At 52.6% G+C, this 18,948-nt stretch overlaps 1 protein-coding gene across 1 annotated transcript in view; it reads right to left on the bottom strand.

The window, feature by feature from the left end:
• Positions 1-3,899: 3,899 nt before the first annotated feature.
• The window catches only part of MASP1 (MBL associated serine protease 1), a 72,529-nt gene continuing 57,480 nt past the window's right edge, over positions 3,900-18,948 (bottom strand). The window contains exons 9-11 of the mRNA XM_069083335.1: positions 17,542-17,679; positions 16,248-16,322; positions 3,900-6,320 (exon numbers count right to left, since the gene is read on the bottom strand). Coding sequence (XP_068939436.1) covers positions 5,431-6,320; positions 16,248-16,322; positions 17,542-17,679 — 1,103 coding nt within the window. The 3' untranslated portion in view covers positions 3,900-5,430. The remainder of the gene's footprint in view (positions 6,321-16,247; positions 16,323-17,541; positions 17,680-18,948) is intronic.

Genomic DNA, 18,948 nt, shown 5'->3' with positions numbered 1-18,948 from the left:
GTTAATTCAGTTGGATTTCAGTCAAGGTTAGGAGCATGGGCCACTGAAGAGGCCGGGCCTCAGTGAGAACCACACAGATTGGCCTTTACTCTGCCTAACACTACGGTCTGGCCCTGCTGCCAGCTCCAGGGGCTCCTGTCACCTGCAGGATCTGCTCTCAGATCTTCCCTTTGTCCTTTACAACTCCTGGATAGCCTTCCCCTCTGGAGGGCTGCTATGTCCAGGGCTTCGGCCTCCTCTGCTGGCTGTCCTCCAGCCTCATCTCTGCCTTCTAACATGCCAGCCTTGACGCCGAGTCTCAGCCCAAACTCTGTCTTCAGTAAAAAGCCTTCCCTGGGCCCTCTAATGCTAGTGCCTGGACTCCCTTTATCCTGTATGCCTCTTGTTTAAGTGGTTTCTCTCCCATTAGAGGCAGCTAGTGGGGAGGGGATGGAACCCCGGGCCTGGCATCAGGGAGATCCGGGTTCAAATGTGGCCACAGACACTTACTAGCTGTGTGCCCCTGAACTCTTTGCCTCAGTTTCTCTATTTGTGAAATAGGGATAATAAAAGCATCTCCCTCCCAAGGTCATCATAAGGATGATGAGGTAATTGTAAAGCGCTAAGCACTATGTAAGTGGATGCTAACTATTATTACTATTTATTGTGCTGGGCCTGGAGTGACAGCTGAGTTCAAAACTGGCATGACACACGCACTCACTGCACGACTCTGAATAAGTCACTCAAACAGCTCTTTGCCTCAGTTTCCACTGATGGCACCTACCTTGGAGGTTTACTGTGAGGCCAGACGAGGTAAGATGTTTCAGCAGCACCCGACCCATGAGCAGGTGCGACAAGGACGCCCATTCCCTCTCTTCCTCCCTTCTCCTCCCCCCATGAGCCCGAGTTTCCCTTTCTGTCCAGTGAGAGAGCTGGCCTTTTGGGGTCCTTTCCAGCTCTGGGTCTGCGAGGCCACAGTCTACGATCAAGCCAAGCCCTGAGGCTGATTCCTCTTTGTTCTGGAGCTGTGATCCCTGATCTTAAATCCATTCTGCCCTTTGGTGTTGCAGAGCTCTCTGCTTGTGTGAAGGGGTGTATGAGAGTGAGTGTGTGTGAGTGTGTGAGAGTGAGTTTGTGTGTGTGAGTGTGTGAGAGTGAGTGTGTGTGTGTATTGTATGAGTGTGTGAAGGTATGTGTGGGTACCCAGTGGGGGTTGAGCCAATGACATGAGAGAAGGAATTCCCCTATGCCCTCAGGGCACCTGCTGGTCCAACTCTGGGAATGGGGAAACATTTACATAGGACCTACTCTCTTCCCTCTCATTTAATCTGCACAACAACCCTACTATCCCTCTTTCACAGTTGAGAAAACTGAGGCAAGCAGGGGTTAGTGACTTGCCCAGGGTCACACCGCTAGGAAGTGTCTGAGCTCAAATTTGAACCCAGGCCCTCCTGACTCCAGGCCCAGTGCTCTGTCCACTGCACCTCCCAGCTAGCCTCTGGTCAAAGGATATTGACTCACATCGATAGGACTCACTTAGGGTTAGGGCTGGAAGGGACCTTGAAGGTCTCTCTAGTCTGGTCTGATGATGTCTAATCACCACTTCCCCCACCCCCACCCCCCATGCAGCAGCTAAAGAAACAGAGGCTTTTGGCTTCCTCTAAGTCTAACATGGGGTGTTCCGCTGCCAGGAAGCTCCCAGGCCTCCTCACTCTGTTACTATTCTTCCCTCCTTTAAGTTCCCCGGCATTTATTAATTCATGTATCCCATCCCTTGGGAGAATGGCAGGTTCTGTCTGTCTTTCCTCTTTGGGTCCCCAGAGTCGGACACATAGTGAATGTTTGATCAAAAATTGCTGAATTGAGTTAAATTGTAACAAGGGGACAGTGCCTTTGGTCACCAAGGAGGTTGGTGGAGTGGTGGTTTTGTGTGTCTGTGTGTGTGTGTGTGGGGGGGGTCAGGGACTTTCTCAGAGCTGTTATGATGTCACATAAGGAGCCTCCAACCGTGTCCAAATCAGACCAAAGCTTAATTTAACCAGTTTAGGAGCCTCAGGATTACGTTATCACCTCCCCCCACTCCTTACCTAGGAAGGCACCCCCACAGAAAGGCCGACCATTCTTGACCAGCATGGCGATCCATGGGGAAGTCCCCCTCTGTGCTGAGCGCCCACTGACCATCCTGGCCAGCAGCTGCCTGGAGAACTTGGGAATCCCACACACTGCAGCCAGGGGAGGGAGGAACAGAGTGATGTTGGGACCCAGGGTGAGAGCTATATCCTGAGAGGAGTCCCCTTCCACCCCATCAACCATCCCCACTGCTGAGCTGTGGCCTCCAAGAGTCATGTTCCTTTCCCCGAAGGATCTTCCTCCCCTTCCCATGAGGAGGTAGTGCCCCAACACCTTACAGGGAAGACTGTTTCAACCAGCAAACTACCAGCCCTCCTCCCACCATCTTCTGCCTTGAAAGGTTAATCCTGGTACAATGCAATGCAAAACACTTAGGTCTGACTCCTGTGGCTGAGGGCTGAGTCTCTTTCAGGTGACTACCTACTCTTGGATTTTTCTCCCTCTGTCCCATGCTCACCAAACTTGACCCCCTTTTCCCTCTGATAGTTTGAACTTCGGGTACCACCCCAGAAGATGCTGCCTCTCTGAAATCAAGACCCCAGAGGAGTGTCTGGAGCTGATGAAATGACTCCTAAGTGTGTTCCAAGTTCATGGCCCTTTAGTGCGGCAGAGTGTAAGTGGGGCGCCACCTCCCAGAACCCTGATCTGGTGCTGGCCACTAGGCCAGAAAGACCCCCTGCCCAGCACACCACCAAGCTGAGCAGTTCAGTAGGGCTAGTGTTACTGATACAGAAAGCTCTATTTTCCACCCCTTCCTTCTCTCCCCACTCATTCCTACAGGGTGATATGAGTATCAGCAAGGGACAAAGCCTTTCATTCATCAAGAGAGTTTCCACATGAACCTCTCTCTCTCTCACTTCAATTCACACTAAAGGGTAAATAGCTAATAGCAGGACCTTTCTAAAGTGCATGTCTTGATAGAAGGGAGGAGATGGGCAGGAGGCATTGAGGGACCAGAAAGGAGAGAAGGGGATTCTGAAAGTCTGAAAAAGATGGAGAGCTAAGTCTGGGGGGCAGCAGAAGACCCAATCTTCACCTACTTTCTTCCTGGCCTGGGGCTGGTTTTGCAGCTAAGTCCTGATGAATGGAAGCAGCTGTGGCTGAGGAACATTAGCTCATGGCACCCCAAGGGGAATCCACGAGCAGCACCCCCTACCATCCTTAGGCTCCCCACTCAGCAATGACACAAGCTGGCCTGGAGGGGCTGGATCAGTGATGGTCTAGGATTGTAGATCTGTGTAGTGTAGACTGCATAGACCTGTCTCAATCCCCCGGTTCTATGCCAGCCTGAAGAGTCTCAGCTGACAACGCCCCTGCCTTACACTGCCTCCCTCTAGAGAGAGACAGAAGGGCCTTCAGAGGGGATCTAGTCCAATCCCTCCTTTTATAGATGAGGAAACTGAGGTCAGAGAGTGGCAGGGACTTGTCCTGGGCTACACAGGTACCAAGTGGCTGAGCTAGGATTCCTGCACTTGTCATGTTACTCTCTACCTCTTCTACTCCTGTGAAGCAGCTGTGGATTTGTCTTCTGGTGGAGAGAAGTGGAAGGAATGATCAACTTAATCCATATCCAGAGTTGGAATCCTAGCCCTGTCATTTCCTAGCTGTGTGACCTTGGTCATGTCACAAAACTTGGACATGCCTCAGTTTTTCCATCTGTAAAATGAAAGGGTTGGTACCAATGACTTGTCAGGACCCTTCCAGATCTTGATCTGTGATAAAATGAGTGAAACGGCATGTCACCGGGGATCAGAAAGTGGTGTCCTAGAACAGAACTGCTACCTGTCCCATTTCTGTTCAGAGGGACTTTATTCCCAACTCAGTCCCCAAGGAAGGAGTGTCGTGGGAGCCAGAGAACCTCACAGACCTAGTGAAGCTTGTGCTGTATAAAATGTGTGGGATCTTCAGCCCGGGCAGATAGAGGAGCTGGGTGCTTGTCAGGCTCAGAAGGTCAGAAAGGCATTTTCCTGCTGGTCTCATGGGAGCCCCCGCCTATGGTCTCTTCCCACATTACCTGGAAGGGGGGCAGAGCAGGGAAGCACAGAGAGACCCCCACCTTCCCATGGGGAGAGCTCACTGGACAGTCTGGAGCTCTGCATTTCTGAAGAGGATTGTGGCCAAAGTCAGAAGTGCCAACAAGAAATGGGAGGCCTGAGGAGAGACGCTGGCGCCTAGAGTCCTCAGAAAGGAGGGGATGTTTCCGAACATCCATCCTCCCCTGGTAAGATGTCTTGGATGGTCATTGCTCTAGGTGGAGATCAGAGCTTGGCACTTTGGTGGGGAGTGTGAGAACCCACTTGGGCTCTGGGAGCTACCTCCAAAGTAGGTCTACTGGTCCAAACCTCTCATTTTATGGATGATGTGGTCGAGAGGCTTGTTGAAGGTCCCACAGGTGGTCAAAGCAGGGGCACTAGCAGGACCACAGCCCAGTCCATCATTTCACAGGAGGGTTGGCAGGAGGCAGGGGCAGGAGGCGGATGGTGCTGCCGGGCACTGAGGAAGTGGAGAATCTTGGCTGCTAGTGAAGAGGAGCCGGGGGGTCATCGGAGCTGGCGCCATGTCCATCCTCTACAGGCTGGAGTTAGCTTTTCCCCTAACTTCGTGTAGTCAACAAAGGTGAAATTGTGTTAGACCAGCCTCTCAGGCCCTGGATGCTACCTTTATCTTGGCATTGTCCAGTGCCATCGAAGTTTCTGTTTAGAAATGTCCATGAGGCGCAATGCCTGTGATCTTGAACCTTAGGGCAGCTTGGAGGAGTGAACTGGGGACATCTCTTCCAGCCTGGATCCTGATTCTCTGAGGCCCATCTGGCTAATCAGGGGCAAAGATTTACCTGGGGGTATAGGGCCAAGAGAAGGTGGGGACTTCTAGCTTCCTTTGGTGAGTTCTGAACCACTCTAAATAGGTGTCTTGGGAAATCTGGGTTTTTGCCCTTCCTCTCCCTGTGTTCTACCAAGTGGCTTGAAACCCAAGGAACCACTAGATGGTGGAACAAAGGGAATGTTGGCCTGAGGGCACTGGAGGGCCCAAGAATGCCTTCAGGTCAAGGATGACTCATGCTGCAGAGTGGGTTTGCCAAGGTGGTAGATCTATCGAGGGCCCCTGAACTCTTGGGCTTCTGAGAGGTCCCATCTATTAGAGGAAGATGGGCACTCTGGATTTTGATTCCACTACAGCAGAGGAAACCAGGCTGAGAAGGGCATGGAGTGATGTGGTGGGGATACACCATCTTGTTTTGCTCAGGATACCAAAAGGCGAGAGGAGAAAAGACTTCCCAGGAACAGCTAGGACCACTGAAAAGACTGGGGGAGGGGGCGGGCTTCACCGCTCTGCCTCCATTTCCACCTCCACCTGACCCTGAGGGGAGCCCAGCTGGGACCACACCCAGTCCACGTAGTTGGAGACTTTGGTATAGACGCCGTACACCTGCTTGCTGCCACACTCTTCAGGGCCGCCCCAGGACACGAGCCCTTGGGCCACCCAGCGCTGGCTCAGAGGGTCCTGGATGACGAAGGCTCCCCCGCTGTCTCCCAGGCAGGTGTCTTTACCTCCTTCATAGTAGCCCGCACAGAACATGTTCTCGGTGACGCTGTAGTTGCCGGATCGGGACTCGTAACTCGCCTTACACTCAGCATGAAGGACCACGGGCAGCTTCACGTACTGCAGGATGTCTGACAGGGTCCGCATGCCGCTGCTGATGACCTCGTCCACCGTGACGTTGGGGTTGGAGATGCCCCAGCCAGCCACCAGGCCCAGAGTGTTGGGCAGTGGCCCCTCGGGCTCTGGCCCTGGCAAGCAGACAGGCATGATGTGGGGCCCTAGGGGCACGGGCTCCCTCAGCTGGACCAGGGCGATGTCGTGATTATAATTCTGGATGTCAAAGTCGGGGTGCAGGATCACGCGGGCCGCCGTGCGGTTGACCGCGCCCGACTTGTCCCGAACGTCGTGCAAGCCCAAGTAGACAGTAACGTGCTCCTTGGAGACGGGGATGACGGTATTGTCCCTTCGCTGGGAGCGCAGCACGTGCGCTGCCGTCAGGACCCAGGACTCGGAGAGGAGGGCCCCGCTCCCAAACCACTTGTCGTTGGGTACCCGGGAGGTGTCCTCCACCACGATCAGAGCCTGCCAGGGGAAGAAGCCTGGCTCGGCGTTCCGGCCCCCGATGATCCTCTTGACCAGGGCGGGCAGGGAGTGGGAGGGCTGACCACACACTGCGGGAGGGGAGAGAAAAGGAAGCGAAAGAGACAAAGACACCAGATCACCAAGAGCAGAGGGAGCGTGGAGCGCAGCGATGCCACACGGTCCATAGATTATGCCACCCTGAGGGTTCGCCCTAGCCTCTGCGGTCGGCCCCCTCCCTTCCCGGGCTCGAGGCCTCTGCTCTCTTGACTCCTTGTCAGGAAAGGAACAGACACCTCCACTCGCGTCTCAAGGTTCCGAGCACTGAGAAACGGGAGGGAGCCCTGGAGCAGGGCCATTCCTTTCCCTTTTAAAGGCATGTCCTTCAGACTTTATTTCGGGCACTAGATTGCCTTCTCGGTCATGGGCCGCATTAGCCCAAATTACTCCTGAGGGCAGAGGTTGATGCATTTTGTCTTTGTATACCCAAAGCCTAGCACAGTGCTGAGCACACAGCAATCGTTTAATAAATGCTTACAGAATCGAGTTCAATGGCCTCGCACTGAGTTAGGTTGAATAATAGGCAGTGACCTCGCCGTCCCTGGGGGAGTCTGGGGAGGGCACCTGGGGTTTCAGAGCTGCCAGCTTTGGAAGGGGTCGGAGAATCCTGGCTCACAGGGCAAAGATTCCAAGCCCCACCTTCTGCACCTCTCTGTCTTTCCAAGCCCTCCTCCCCCCCAGACCTCCCTTGTGCCTTCCCGCTAAGGGGGCAGTAAACATACTGTATGTGCCTAGCGTGTGTGCTCTCTGCTCCCTCGGTCTGTGGTCTCCTCAAGGGCAGAGATCCCTTTTTGCCTTTCTTTGTCTCCCAAGTGCCTAGCTCAGTGTCTGACAGATGGGAGGTGCTTAATAAATGATTGTTATTGAACTGATTCTGACTGAATCCAAAGGCAGGGAAAGTGACTCTGGGAGGAGCATTAGCCAGAGTAGCAGTGCTCTAGGATGCTAATCCTAGACCTTAGACATTCTTCTCCCTCTTCTCCCTGTGCCTCAGTTTCCCCATCTGTCATCGAGGGAATACTATTTCCCTCTCCCATTTCTCTGCTTCTCCCATTCTCAGGAGCATAAATGAGAAAGTCTTGGCCAGTTTCTTTCACTGCCTCAGACCAAGGAGTTCTAGAAATGTGGATGGGGCAGTGTGTGTATGTGCTGAAAACAGAGGGGGCTTTGGAGTCAGGTTGAGTCCTGGGTTTGCCTTGTACATGCGTGTGACTGGGGAAATCAAAGAACTGTAGGAATACTTGAGGTCATCTAGACCAGGCCCCTCCTTTTAGAGGGCGGGCATCAGGTTCCTCATTGCTGGCTACCCAGTGACCTCTAAGGTTCCATCCAGTAATGTCTCTGTGAATCTGGAATTCCAGGCCAGTGAATGATGTCAAGCCATATGTTTCCTGAACCCCCAGGGGGACTCTGAGCACATGCCACATCTGGGCTCAATCTCTCAGTGACATACTCATTTGGGACTACTTATGTCTTCCCTGACATGGGATTGGATTAACCTCAGACATTCCTTATCTCAGGGAGATTTTTCAGATTGGGTAGAGTATAAGCCCCTTGAGGCCAGGTCCTCTTTGGGCACAGTGCCTTGGCCCTGAATTTTTCTCAGTTCAGGTTTGGTGTCTGGCAGGTGCTTAATAAATGCCTGTTTATTGGTACAGAGTACTCCCAATAATGAAATTCCCTTTACTAATACAGAAGGGCAATGCTCTGATCTTAATGGGTTTTTAGTATTGCCTTGGACACTGAAGGGATAACTTGCCCAGGGTCACACAGTTGATACAGGACAAGACTTGAACCCAAATCTTCCTGATTCTGAGGCCAGCTCTCTTGTTTCCACTATGGTAGTCTGCCTTTGGCCTTGTATATATGGAGTGCTTAATAAATGCTGCATGTGACTCCAAATTAAATTGAAAGACAGTGGCCTTGTAGTTAGCCTAACTGCATTTCAGCAGGGTGTGTAAGTCCTGAAAAATGTAGGGGAAGCCTTTACAGACTAGACGTGTGTGTGTATGTGTGTGTGTGTGTGTGGGGGGGTGTACTTTGACCTTGGCACACAGGATCTCAGTGGTGTGAGACTGCAGCACCCAGACTGCAGGTTGTCATGGGTCCATAGCCCTCAAAATTCAGCTGCTTTGTGTCTCTCTCAGTTTAGCTGGGCTGCTTCTCAGGTGACAGACTCTTGGTCTGGAGCTGAGCCTGTACTGAAGGCCCTTCCAGCCTGGTAGGGCCTGTGAAAGCCCTGAATAATTTTAACATGGAGATGTTGTTCACTTGATCATGGAGATTAGGTTTCATAAATGGCAAATGCAGACAAATAGTAGCTGACATTTATCTAGTCCTTTTAAGCTAACCAAGAAATAGGCATCAATAAAATCCTCACTTTGCAAGAGAGGAAACTGAGGCCTGGGGACTCATATGAGTGCTGCAGGGGCTCAAGCCCAGGCTGAGTTCAGAGCTCACTCCTTCAAACTGCATTTTAACAAAGCAGTCTCACATTCACAAAAACACATGCTTGTCAATTTTAAAATAATAACAACAAAAATAATTCTTTAACTTAAAAATTTGGTAAAAAAACCCCCCAAAACAAAAAAAATACTTTACTGTCTGTTCTGAATTCAGATTTTTTTCTGTCCTTGGGAAGCTTCCTCCTTCCAAATAAAAGACAGACCTTCCAGATTGTTCTGGGCAGTTGATCTCCCTTGGGCTACCCCATGGTTATTTGACACTCCATTTTCTAATCTGATTTATATTCTGGCAGAGGGGACATTAGCTAAGTCCAGAGAACACAGGCTGTAGGTGACTGCTCAGCTGTTTTGCTTTTCAGCATTCCAAGGTGTGTGAGGAAGGCTACCTCTCCTGGGGCCCCTTTGTGCAGACAGGTGGAGTTGAGGAGGACAGTCTAGGTAGCCCCCATGAGCTCAGGTCTTCTGGCCTAGCAGTCTACACCCTTGGTACAGACCATGCCAGCCAACCTGGCTAAGCCCACACTACCTAATCCCAGTCTGCATGCATCTGTTAGTTTGGAGCTGCTGGGACCCTGATTAGTGAGGCAGGCCTTAGTGACTAAAGCAGAGGATGTGCAGCAATATTCTACGAAAGGGGCATCTCCTATTGAGTGGGGAAAATAATGGAGGAAGCTTGTCAGAGAGACCTGGGGGCCAGACACAGAAGCTTGCCAGTTTTGGAGAGCATGCTTGTGAGTGTGGGAGAGAATGAATGGAGTCTCCTGTTAAGATAGATGCAGTCAGCCAGTTCAATGTGAATTATCAGGGAAGGGCATGCCGAGCTGTGGAGAGCACTCCTTGATGTGGGTGCTACGCTCAGAGGCCAGGGCAGGGGGAGGTGGCATAATCTAATAGCAATGATGCCTGGGGCCTTTGGTGACCCATCCATCATTGCTCCCTGGAGCCCCGCGATACCTTTTGGGGAGGAAGGGTCTTAGCAAACTGCTCCGCCGAGGAAAGCCCCAACATGCACATGCCCCTGCTGATGTCCTGGCACCTGGTCCCCTTCCCAGAGTGGGATGGTCTTCCATATGGCCCCAGCTGATGAGAGAGAAACTCAGACAACTCATCCCCTTGTCCAAGTCCTGGGGCTCGGGGCTCCATGGGGAGTCCTTGGCAAACCAACATCCTTCTAGCATCCCATTCAGGTGTCCAACCTGTGCACTCCATCTCTTGGAGCGCCAATGGCCTGTCCCTCCCTCACACCTGGGCCTTCTGATTCCCTGAGAATTTCTTCACAGATTAAAAAGCCTTGGAATTTTTTTTCTGGAAGCTTGGAATGGAAAACCATTTCCGGCCTAATGGATTTCAGCTGTTCTCTTCCTCAGTGCCAACAATGTCCCAGAAACATATTTGTGATGCCCAGTGGGGGGCTCCTGTCACCAGCGCCCCAGCCAGATGTTTGCTGGCCTTTTCTGGAGGCCTCCAGCCTTGGGGATGTGGAGACTGTCTCTGCTCCCTCCCCAATTACAGGACAGCCCACAGGGCATGGGACTCATCCTCCAGAAGTCTGGTGCTGATCACTCATCAGGAGTCATCGGGTGCTGGGCATCTGATCTGGTCAGAGCCACGCAGAGCTGGGTCTGACATGGACTCGGATGGATATTTGGCTGGCACGTCTTGCCTTCTCCTCCCTCCCAGAGATATGTTTGCCCTTTCAGAGCTCTCTCATGCCACATGATGCTTGGCATTCAAAGTCCTTCCCCATCTGGGCCCAACCTACCTTTCTAGGCTGTTGTGCCGCCCTCTCCTTCCTGTCCCCTGCAGGCCAGCCATGCTGGCCTCCTTTTTCCTAGTGACCTGGCATTTTCCAGGCTCCATATTTTCATCCCACCTCACCCCTACCTTTCAGAATCTTGGGCATCCTTCTAAGCTTTCCTCAAACGCCACCCCACAATGGGGACTTTTCTGACCTAGGAGCTGTGGACTCCTCTCCTGCAAAATTGCCACATTTATTTTGTGTGTTTTCTATCTTCTTTTATGTGCATGGATTAGATGGAGCCATGAGCAAAACCTGGAAGACCTGAGTTCCGATCCTGCCTCAGACACTCGCTAGATTTGTGACCCTGGACAAGGCTCCGCTCCTCCTTCCCAAGCTTGTTGTGATAGAAGCTCCAATGAGTGGAGACATGTAAAGTGCTTTGTAAACCTCAGGTGTCTCATAAATGCACTTGCTATTACTATTCTCCTTTTGTTTTCGGATCCCTGGTACCCAGCCTGGCGTCTAAAGTACGAGGATGGGGACTGGCCCTGTCACTTCACTAGCTAAGGGAACTCCCCGCTGAGGAAACTTTCTCTCTGAGCGTGGGTTGGCACCTCCAGTCTCAGAACGCTTCCTGGGCTACCTGGACGGTAAGCAGCTCGCCCAGGTTCAGGCTTGAACCTGGGTCTTCCAGGCTCCCAAACCCTATCTACTCACGGCACCTTGAAAGTCCTTCCAAGGCCTGTTGATGTATTGATTAAATGATGGCACCCTCGGTAATTACAGTGTCCTGGAGGCCCGAGGCATGCCTTGTGTTGGTCCAGGCAAGGGCCTGCCCTGGCTCTCCCAGGGACTGCTATCACCAGTACACTTCATCCTCATGCATCCCACCAATCGGCCGCCATCTTCTTTGTCTGTAACATGATGGGGGGAGACTTGGCCCCTGCATGCTTGTCTTTGTAGCTTGGTTCCTAGCATACAGTAGAGGCTTAATCAATGCAGGTTTTGTTGAATTGAATTTTGTGGCTCTGTCTCTGAAGATTGCGCAGAAGCTGGGTGTCCTCCTCTGGTGGCCCAGAGAGACACAGACACCTGCCCTAGAAGGGGGAGAGAGTGGCCAGGGTCCTGACTCCCAGATGCAGGTTCCTGCCTCTAAGCCCCCAAAATGACAGGAATACATAGGGTTAATACAGCACTGGAAGGTTCACAAAGCACTTTCCATATGCTATCTTTGACCTTCACAACCACCCTGGGAGGTAGTGGTTATTATTATGTATTCCCATTTTGAGAAAATTGAAACAGGCCAAGGTTAAGTGACTTGCCCAGGGTCACACAGCCAATGGGTGTCTGAGGCCAGAGTCTAAGGCCGCTACCACCTAGATGCTGCTTTGCTCGAAGCCCAGCTGGGTCAGTAACTCCCCAGGTGGTTCACATTTTTGCTCTGATACATTTTCTCCAGGTGAGAGACGACTCTGGCAAGCCTCCCTATGTGTCCCTGAGAAGTGCCCCTGGAAGCGGGCACTGGCCAGACATGAACAGGGCTGGAGAAATGGTCTCTTTTCTCCCTCTTCCACACTGAGCACACCAGACCCAATGACACCCACTGAGTTTAGTGAATCTTTTCCACGATCTCAATTTTACTCTCAAACCAAATGTGTCAGGGACATAACTAAGGCAGGACAACTGGGCTATTGCCTCAGGAAGCCAAAATCTATAGGGTGCCGACCACACCACACTAGGTGTGCTTCAAACCCCAGCCTCATCCCCTTACTCTTGCAGACCACCCCCAGGCTCCTCCCTGCTCAAATCCACTGATACCTTCTGTGTTTTTAGAATCCAGTGGGTCTGTGATTCCTCACAGTCTTGAACCCAAATGCTGGCCCTGCTCCCCACCTCTCCAGCACAGGTCAAGCCTAGAGCAGCTTAGAAGCCTCTGGGTGCCCTTCTTCTCACCCTGGACTGAGAGGAATGTTTTTGGGGCCCATTCCAGCCTAGGTCAGTTACCCCCCCCCCCCTCGTTCTTCTGCCCTACCTAGTGATCGCTCCATTGATCGGGTCATGTCATAAAGAAGGGCACTGCAAAGGAGATGAGTTAGGTGTGAGAACAGGAAAAGCTCCCACACAAGCTGGGCTGCTCCAGAGGGGAATGGGTGACCTTGGCATGTGGGGGGCTTCCCCCATTGTTGGAGATCTTCAAGCCAAGGCAGATGTGTGGCAGAGAGAGGGACTTTTATTCACATTTGGGGTGGACATGCTGGCCTCTGACGCCTCCTGCATGTATGGGATTTTGAGATGAGAATAATGGTCAGTGCTAGGTCTGAGAAAGACCCACTGGCCTGCTGTCCTACAAGCGCCAGCCAAAGTGGGCTTCTGTCTGCTCTGAAGAGAAGAGAGCCTTTGTGCCCCCTTAGTCTGCCCTCTGGGTGCTGAGAGGTCCCTGGCTCCCACCTCAGGAGGGGCCCTATGCCTGGAATGGTCTCCCTCCCTACTCTTGCTTAAGAATCTCCAGTTCCCTTTAAAACTGGGTCCAAGGGCACTGGGACGGCCACGCCTCAGCTCCTCCCATAATACTTTGTATATATTAGTGTACATTAGCACTCGCTTAACTGTGCATCTGTCTTTTACTCTTGATAGAATGCCAGGTTTTTGAGGGCACAGCTTTCCTGAGTATCATGGTCCTTAGCCCATGTTGTGTTTGAAGGAGAGAATGGAGGACAGTGTGGAGGGGCTTTGGGCCATGGAGGGCCAGGTCAGGACTCCCTGGGGGAGAGCACAGAGCTCCACCCAGAAGCTGTTTGGGAAAAGCAGAGAGGAGCCGACCAGCTTCCTGAAGGAAGGCAGGCCTGGCCAGTGGCGGAGGTCTGGGCACAGAGCAGGGCTGAGCTGGCCAAGCAGTGGCCGGAGGTCTGGGCCCAGCCCCTCTGCCTCCCTCTCTGGGTGACTCACCCAGGGCCTGGAGGCAAATGGCTCTCCTTGTAGACAGTGGAGCACAGGGAACGGCACCCCAGGGGTGGGACAAAGGCAGGCCCTAAGAGGCTGGAGGCGTCTCAAGGAGAGACCGTGTTCAGGATGAGGGAGGTGCCAGGCCCACCGGCCTCTGCCCAGGTGTGCCCACTTGGGTGAGATTCCTTATGAGATACTCCCAGTGGGAGGTGGCTGCTTGTACCCCCAGAGCTTAGCACCCAGCACCCAGCAGGAGCTTCATCCATACTTCTGACTCGACTTTGTGTTCAGAGGTGGTTGGGCTGACCCACCGCTGAGGCCTGTCCAGCTCGGAGATTCCCCCATCCCACTGGTCTGAAGGAAGTTCTTTAAATAAGAAACGATCAATTCAGAGTCACCCCCTGGCCCACAGAAGCCTTAGCTTGGCTGAAACGGAGGCTTGCTCATTGCTTTAGAAGAGGCAGCCATCCTTATTTGGGCCCAGAGTCTCTGAGCTGGAAGGGACACCAGACTTGTCTTTTCTAACAAATACCTGGACAGAAATGTCCTCTGCCACCTGGTTCCATGAATTTCTCCAGCCCTAAGCCACTGCCCAAAGGCTCAAGTAAGCTGCCCTGGGCCACCAACATGGTGCCTTCCGCAGGCCCATTCTCACTTCCTTGGCCTCGAGGCATTAGCATCAATATTAGCCCACCCCCCAACACCCTTCCTATCATGCCCTCCTAAACTCTCCTTGTTAAAGCCTTCTTTGCTTTGATGCTTGGCTTGGGTACACCCTCCTCCATGAAGCCTTCCCTGATCTCCCAGCTGGGAGTTTAATTTCTTAGATCAGCTTTCAAAGACCTGTACTTTCCCCACATTCTCCTTTGTATCCCATGAATTTGTGGAAGGAGAGAGGACCAGATTCGAATCCAGGGGCTGACACTTCCTGGGTGACCTCGGACAGTTTACTGAACCTCTCTATTTATTTTTTTGTACTTTTGGGAGGGCAATTAGGGTTAAGTGACTCGCCCAAGGTCACATGGCTAGTGTCTGAGGCTGGATTTGAACTCAGGTCCTCCTGACTCCAGGGCCAATCCTCTATTCACTGCACCACCTAGCCGCCCCTGAACCTCTCTGTAAAAGGAATGACTCAGACTAGCTCTTCCAGCTTTTACATCTTATAAGTCCAGGGCATAGAAAGCTGAGATAACGATCATAATTAATAATGACAGCTAATGTGTATGTGAGGCTTACTCTGGACCAGACACTGAGAAGTGCTTTCCAGGTATCATCTCATTGGATGGTTGCAATAATGGTCAGTGCTGGGCCTGAGAGGCAGGGGCTATGGTTATCCCCATTTTACAGATGGGGAAACCGAGGTAAGCAGGGTTAGGGGAATTGCTCCAGGTCAGGCAGCTAGTAAGTGTCTGAGGCTGGATTTGAACTCAAGTCTATGCATCATGGTGCCCCCAGCTGCCTGGAGAACTCCTCAAGCCAAGGCTCTTTTAGATGGGTCCTTAAGTGTGGACACTGAGTAACTTTTCATCCTTGGCTCTTTTGAGGTGTCTGAGGGTGTGGATCCCTAGAATACAGGGTGAGGTTAGGGGCCTGTGCTTTCATTGGCTTCGAGAAGTCCTGGGTGAGGACTCTCTGAACACCAATGCACGTTGGCACACCCCTGCACCTGAGCCTTGGAGACTTGCCTTGAGCACTGAGAGGTTTAAGTGACTTGCCCAGGGTCACACAATAGCAAGCGCATGTCTGAGGCATGACCTGAACCTGAGATTTCCTGATTTCTAGGCCTGGCACTCTATTCTTTGCCTCTGCTTGGAGGATAACAGGTGCTAACAATTATTGGTAGAAATTGCATGGAATCAAGGCCTGACCAGAGGCCTAGAAGATCCTGGGACACAGTTCAGGGCTCCTTGCCTTGTTCTGCCCTGCCCATCTCAATGCCCAGCCAGAGGCAGGCAGCCTCCCCAGCTGGACAGGACAAGCTCCTGCATGGCCTCGGTGAAAGGCAGAGATTCCAGGGGGTCTGGCCACCTTGTCTCTCTCAGGATGGGCCAGAAGATGGTTGAATTCTAGAGTTAGGCCTGAGAGGCACCTCTGAGGTTGCCAAGTGCAAGGGCCTCATTTTATGAACAGGGCTCAGAGAAGTGAGTCACCTAGGTAGAATTTGGACTCAGGTCTCCCTGATGCTGGGTCTAGCCTTCTCTCTACCCGAGGGTACTGCAGAGGCCCATTGGAAGGGCCTGAAAACTCTCAGGGGAGAATGAATCACTAAGGCCGGCACCATCACTTTGGATGGGGGCTGGTCCTTCCAGCAGGGGCCATTCTAGCTGGAGTCTGTATCCTAGGATAGCAGCCCTTCTTTTGCCCAAGGGAGGGAGAGGGCCTGAGTCAAGGGCAGGTCTGCTGCCAGAGGGCAAAGGAAGAAAAGGGGAGGAGCCTTCCTTTGGCATCTGAACAGTGGACAGCAGAGGGAAGAAGGGAGGGTTGGCTGCTTTTGTCCTGGAAACTGATACAATCACTAAAGCAAATCATCAAAGAGTCCCTGGGCACATGATGGGTGTTCTCTGAGCTCACTCACTGCAGAGGTCTTGGCTGCTCTGAGCAGCCCAACCCAGTTTAGCCCAGTAAGGCCCAATCTAAATATAGTCCAGTCCGGCTGAGTCTAGCCCAGCCCAGCCCAGCCCAGCCCAGCTCAATAAGGCTAAGGAGGCCCAGCCCAGTAATGCCCAATATAAATATAGTCTAATCCAGTCTAGCCCAATTTAGCCCAGCCCAGCCCAGCCCAGCCTAGACTGGCTTTCCTGGTGAGGTACCTGGTAGACAAGTGGGCAGTTTTCTCCCCAGTTCTCCATTCATCCATATGCCTTGGGCCTCACAGGTGTATGTGCCTAGAGAGAACCAAAAGGACAGACAAGTTAAGAGACACAGGGCTGGGGCAGAGAGAGGGAAATAAAGGCAAAGGCAGAGAAGGAAAAGAGGGAGTAGAGAAGGAAGCAGAGACAGACAGACAGACGACTCTAGGATAGAACTAGGTACACTCCAGCTTCCCAGCCAGAGGCCCTTAGGGGTCAGGCCCCTGAGGCAACCCCTCACTTTGCAGAGGACCCGGGGGGAAGCTATTGACCTAGTAGATACCAGAGGCAGGATTTGAATTCAGGACCTCTGCCATGATTACCACCCCCCCCCCCCCAAAGATAATTATCCAGTAATAACAAAATCCTGGTGTTGTTGTCAAGATCAAGTGAGATGATAGTAAAACATTTACAACCCTATGTGAATGGTAGCTACTATTATTATTATTATTGTTAGCTATTACCCTACTTAGCCCACACATGGACATGAATTTCAGCGACAATATGCTCAAAAAGGGGTATTCAGACACCGCGGCCTTCCAGGGAAAGGCAGTTACCCCACAGGAGAGATCTCCTTCCGCTGAGGGTTCTTGTTGGGTCCGGCTGTAATTGACCTCCTCTCCCGCTGCGCTAGGGGACTGGACCGAAAAAGCGGGACCCCCCCCCACGTGCTCGAACGGTTCCCGAAGCCCCCTTTCCAGGTCTCTTCTCCATCGCGGGCCCTGTCTGACCCTCTCCCTCTGGACAGTGCACTTTCTCAAAGTGCTGCCCAGAAGGCCACAGTGTCCCCGGCGGGTCTGAGCGGGCGGCTCCTCCCTACCCTGCTCATTTCGGACGCCGCTTCGCCGACCCCCAAGGAGAGCCGCTGCCCGGGGCCGACGTCCCATATCTGACCCTTCTGAAGATCAGTGAGAAGTGCAAGGACCAGCTTCAGAGCTGGGTTCAAGACCCTCCCCCGACCCAGACCTCGCTGTGTAAACTGGGGGAGTTTCCGCGCCTGGCTCTCCGATTAAGACTCGAAGGGGAGAAGGTGCTGCCCTGCGTTGGCGGAGGGAGCCTCCTCCCCCGGAGTGCCTTTAACCAGGGAAGCCACTTTCCTGAACAGGCCAGTGAAGGGTCTTGGGGTCACATCTTAAGGGAATCTTTCTGGTCCTGGGGTGCTCGGCCTGGGAGTCTCCTCACAGAGAATGAATTGCATTGGATGCCGGTCCCTGTCTCCCCCCACCCTCAGAAGCGTGCCGGAGCGGGGCCTCACCTGTGATGTTGGGAAACAGTTTGTAATAGGGCCGCTGGCAGGAGTAGCGGACCTCGGATTTGTACGTGGTGACGTTGTTCTTGGTGGCGAAGGTGACGAGTCCGTGTTGGAGCTCTTCGGGAGTGCTGCAGTCTACAACTGAGAGAGAAGAGAGTCAGCCTGGGACCTCCGCCATCCCGCACGGCCCACTGCTGGAGTGAGCCTCTGGGGGAGGGGAGCTCGGCCTTTCTCCTCAAACACTCCCATCTGCGGTCCCCAAAGTCCCCTCACTGAACTAGGCCCCCAGCGTTCTGCCTGCCTTAGGAATCACAACAGCGACTCTTGGGGGACATCTGACCCCCCACTCTAGGTCGTTCTTCCAGCTTTAACTTCAGAACAAGTCAGAGTCTGGAAGAGGAGCCTCCAAAGTCTAATTCTAATCAGCGCTGGTGTGATTACACATCTTGGCCCAGGCAGGAGGAAGCTTGGGGAGAAATCCTGATACTTCCTTGTCTCCTTTCAGATGGTTGGTGACTTTCGGAACTGAGCCCTGGTGGTCCCTCTGGCTTGGAATGTGATGGTGGGGGGAGGGAGAAGCCCCTACTGTTATGGAATGAGTGGTTTGTTTTGTCTAGAATCTCGGGGGATGCAGGAGACAAGGGCTTCCCATGCCGGCACTGGAGGACCTTCTTTTACTCTTTTCTCTGTCCCTTGTTTTGGGGGGCTTGTGCTCATTTTTGGAGAGGCCCTGAGTGTGGATCTGTGTCCCTTCCTTCTTCCTGACCCCTTAGAACCCAACTCTTGATATCACAGATGTCCCCGTGGGACCCCAACCCTGCATATGGTGGGGCCATTTCCTGGGGCTGTGGCCCGGAAGGAGGGGTAGAGTCGGGATCTTTGCAAAACTGTATCTGGGGGCTTGAAGTTTAGGGTTGGGCTTTCTTAGTCCAGTAGGCCAGAAAATCTTCAATCTTTTCATTCTTTCAAAGCTACAAGGCTTTGCAACATTCACCAATATGACAGAAAACTCCACAACAGACCGTTCTTATCCTTGGGTGGTGGGTGACTTATTTTGAGCAATCAAAAAAGTCCAAGTCCAACAAAACCCAATCATGGATCCCTTGTAGGCGGTTGTGACAATATTTCACAGGTTCATTGTTTTGTATTTCACACATTCACAGATGCATCTGCTTTTTGGGGGTCCCTGTTCTCTCCTCCACCTCAACATTCTGTGTTGGGGTCAGACCCCGGCATTCAGCTAGTCTTGGTGGAGGCTTGCTAACCACCTTCTCCCTTTTTTGAGATTTCTGGAGAAACTGAATCATCTCAGTGCCCCCAGAGAGCCAAGGGAAGAGAGAGTCACCTTCAAAAGTCCCATCTCTGTGTTTTCTGCTCACTCTCTCACCAGTCCAGACCAGGTGGCTTCCA

Source organism: Petaurus breviceps, unplaced genomic scaffold (assembly GCF_028583685.1).
Source record: "Petaurus breviceps papuanus isolate PSGF00001 unplaced genomic scaffold, PetGlider_PUasm1.0 173, whole genome shotgun sequence".
Lineage (NCBI taxonomy): Eukaryota > Metazoa > Chordata > Mammalia > Diprotodontia > Petauridae > Petaurus > Petaurus breviceps.
The sequence above is the reverse complement of the archived record's forward strand: the minus strand, read 5'-3'. Positions and strand labels throughout refer to the sequence as shown.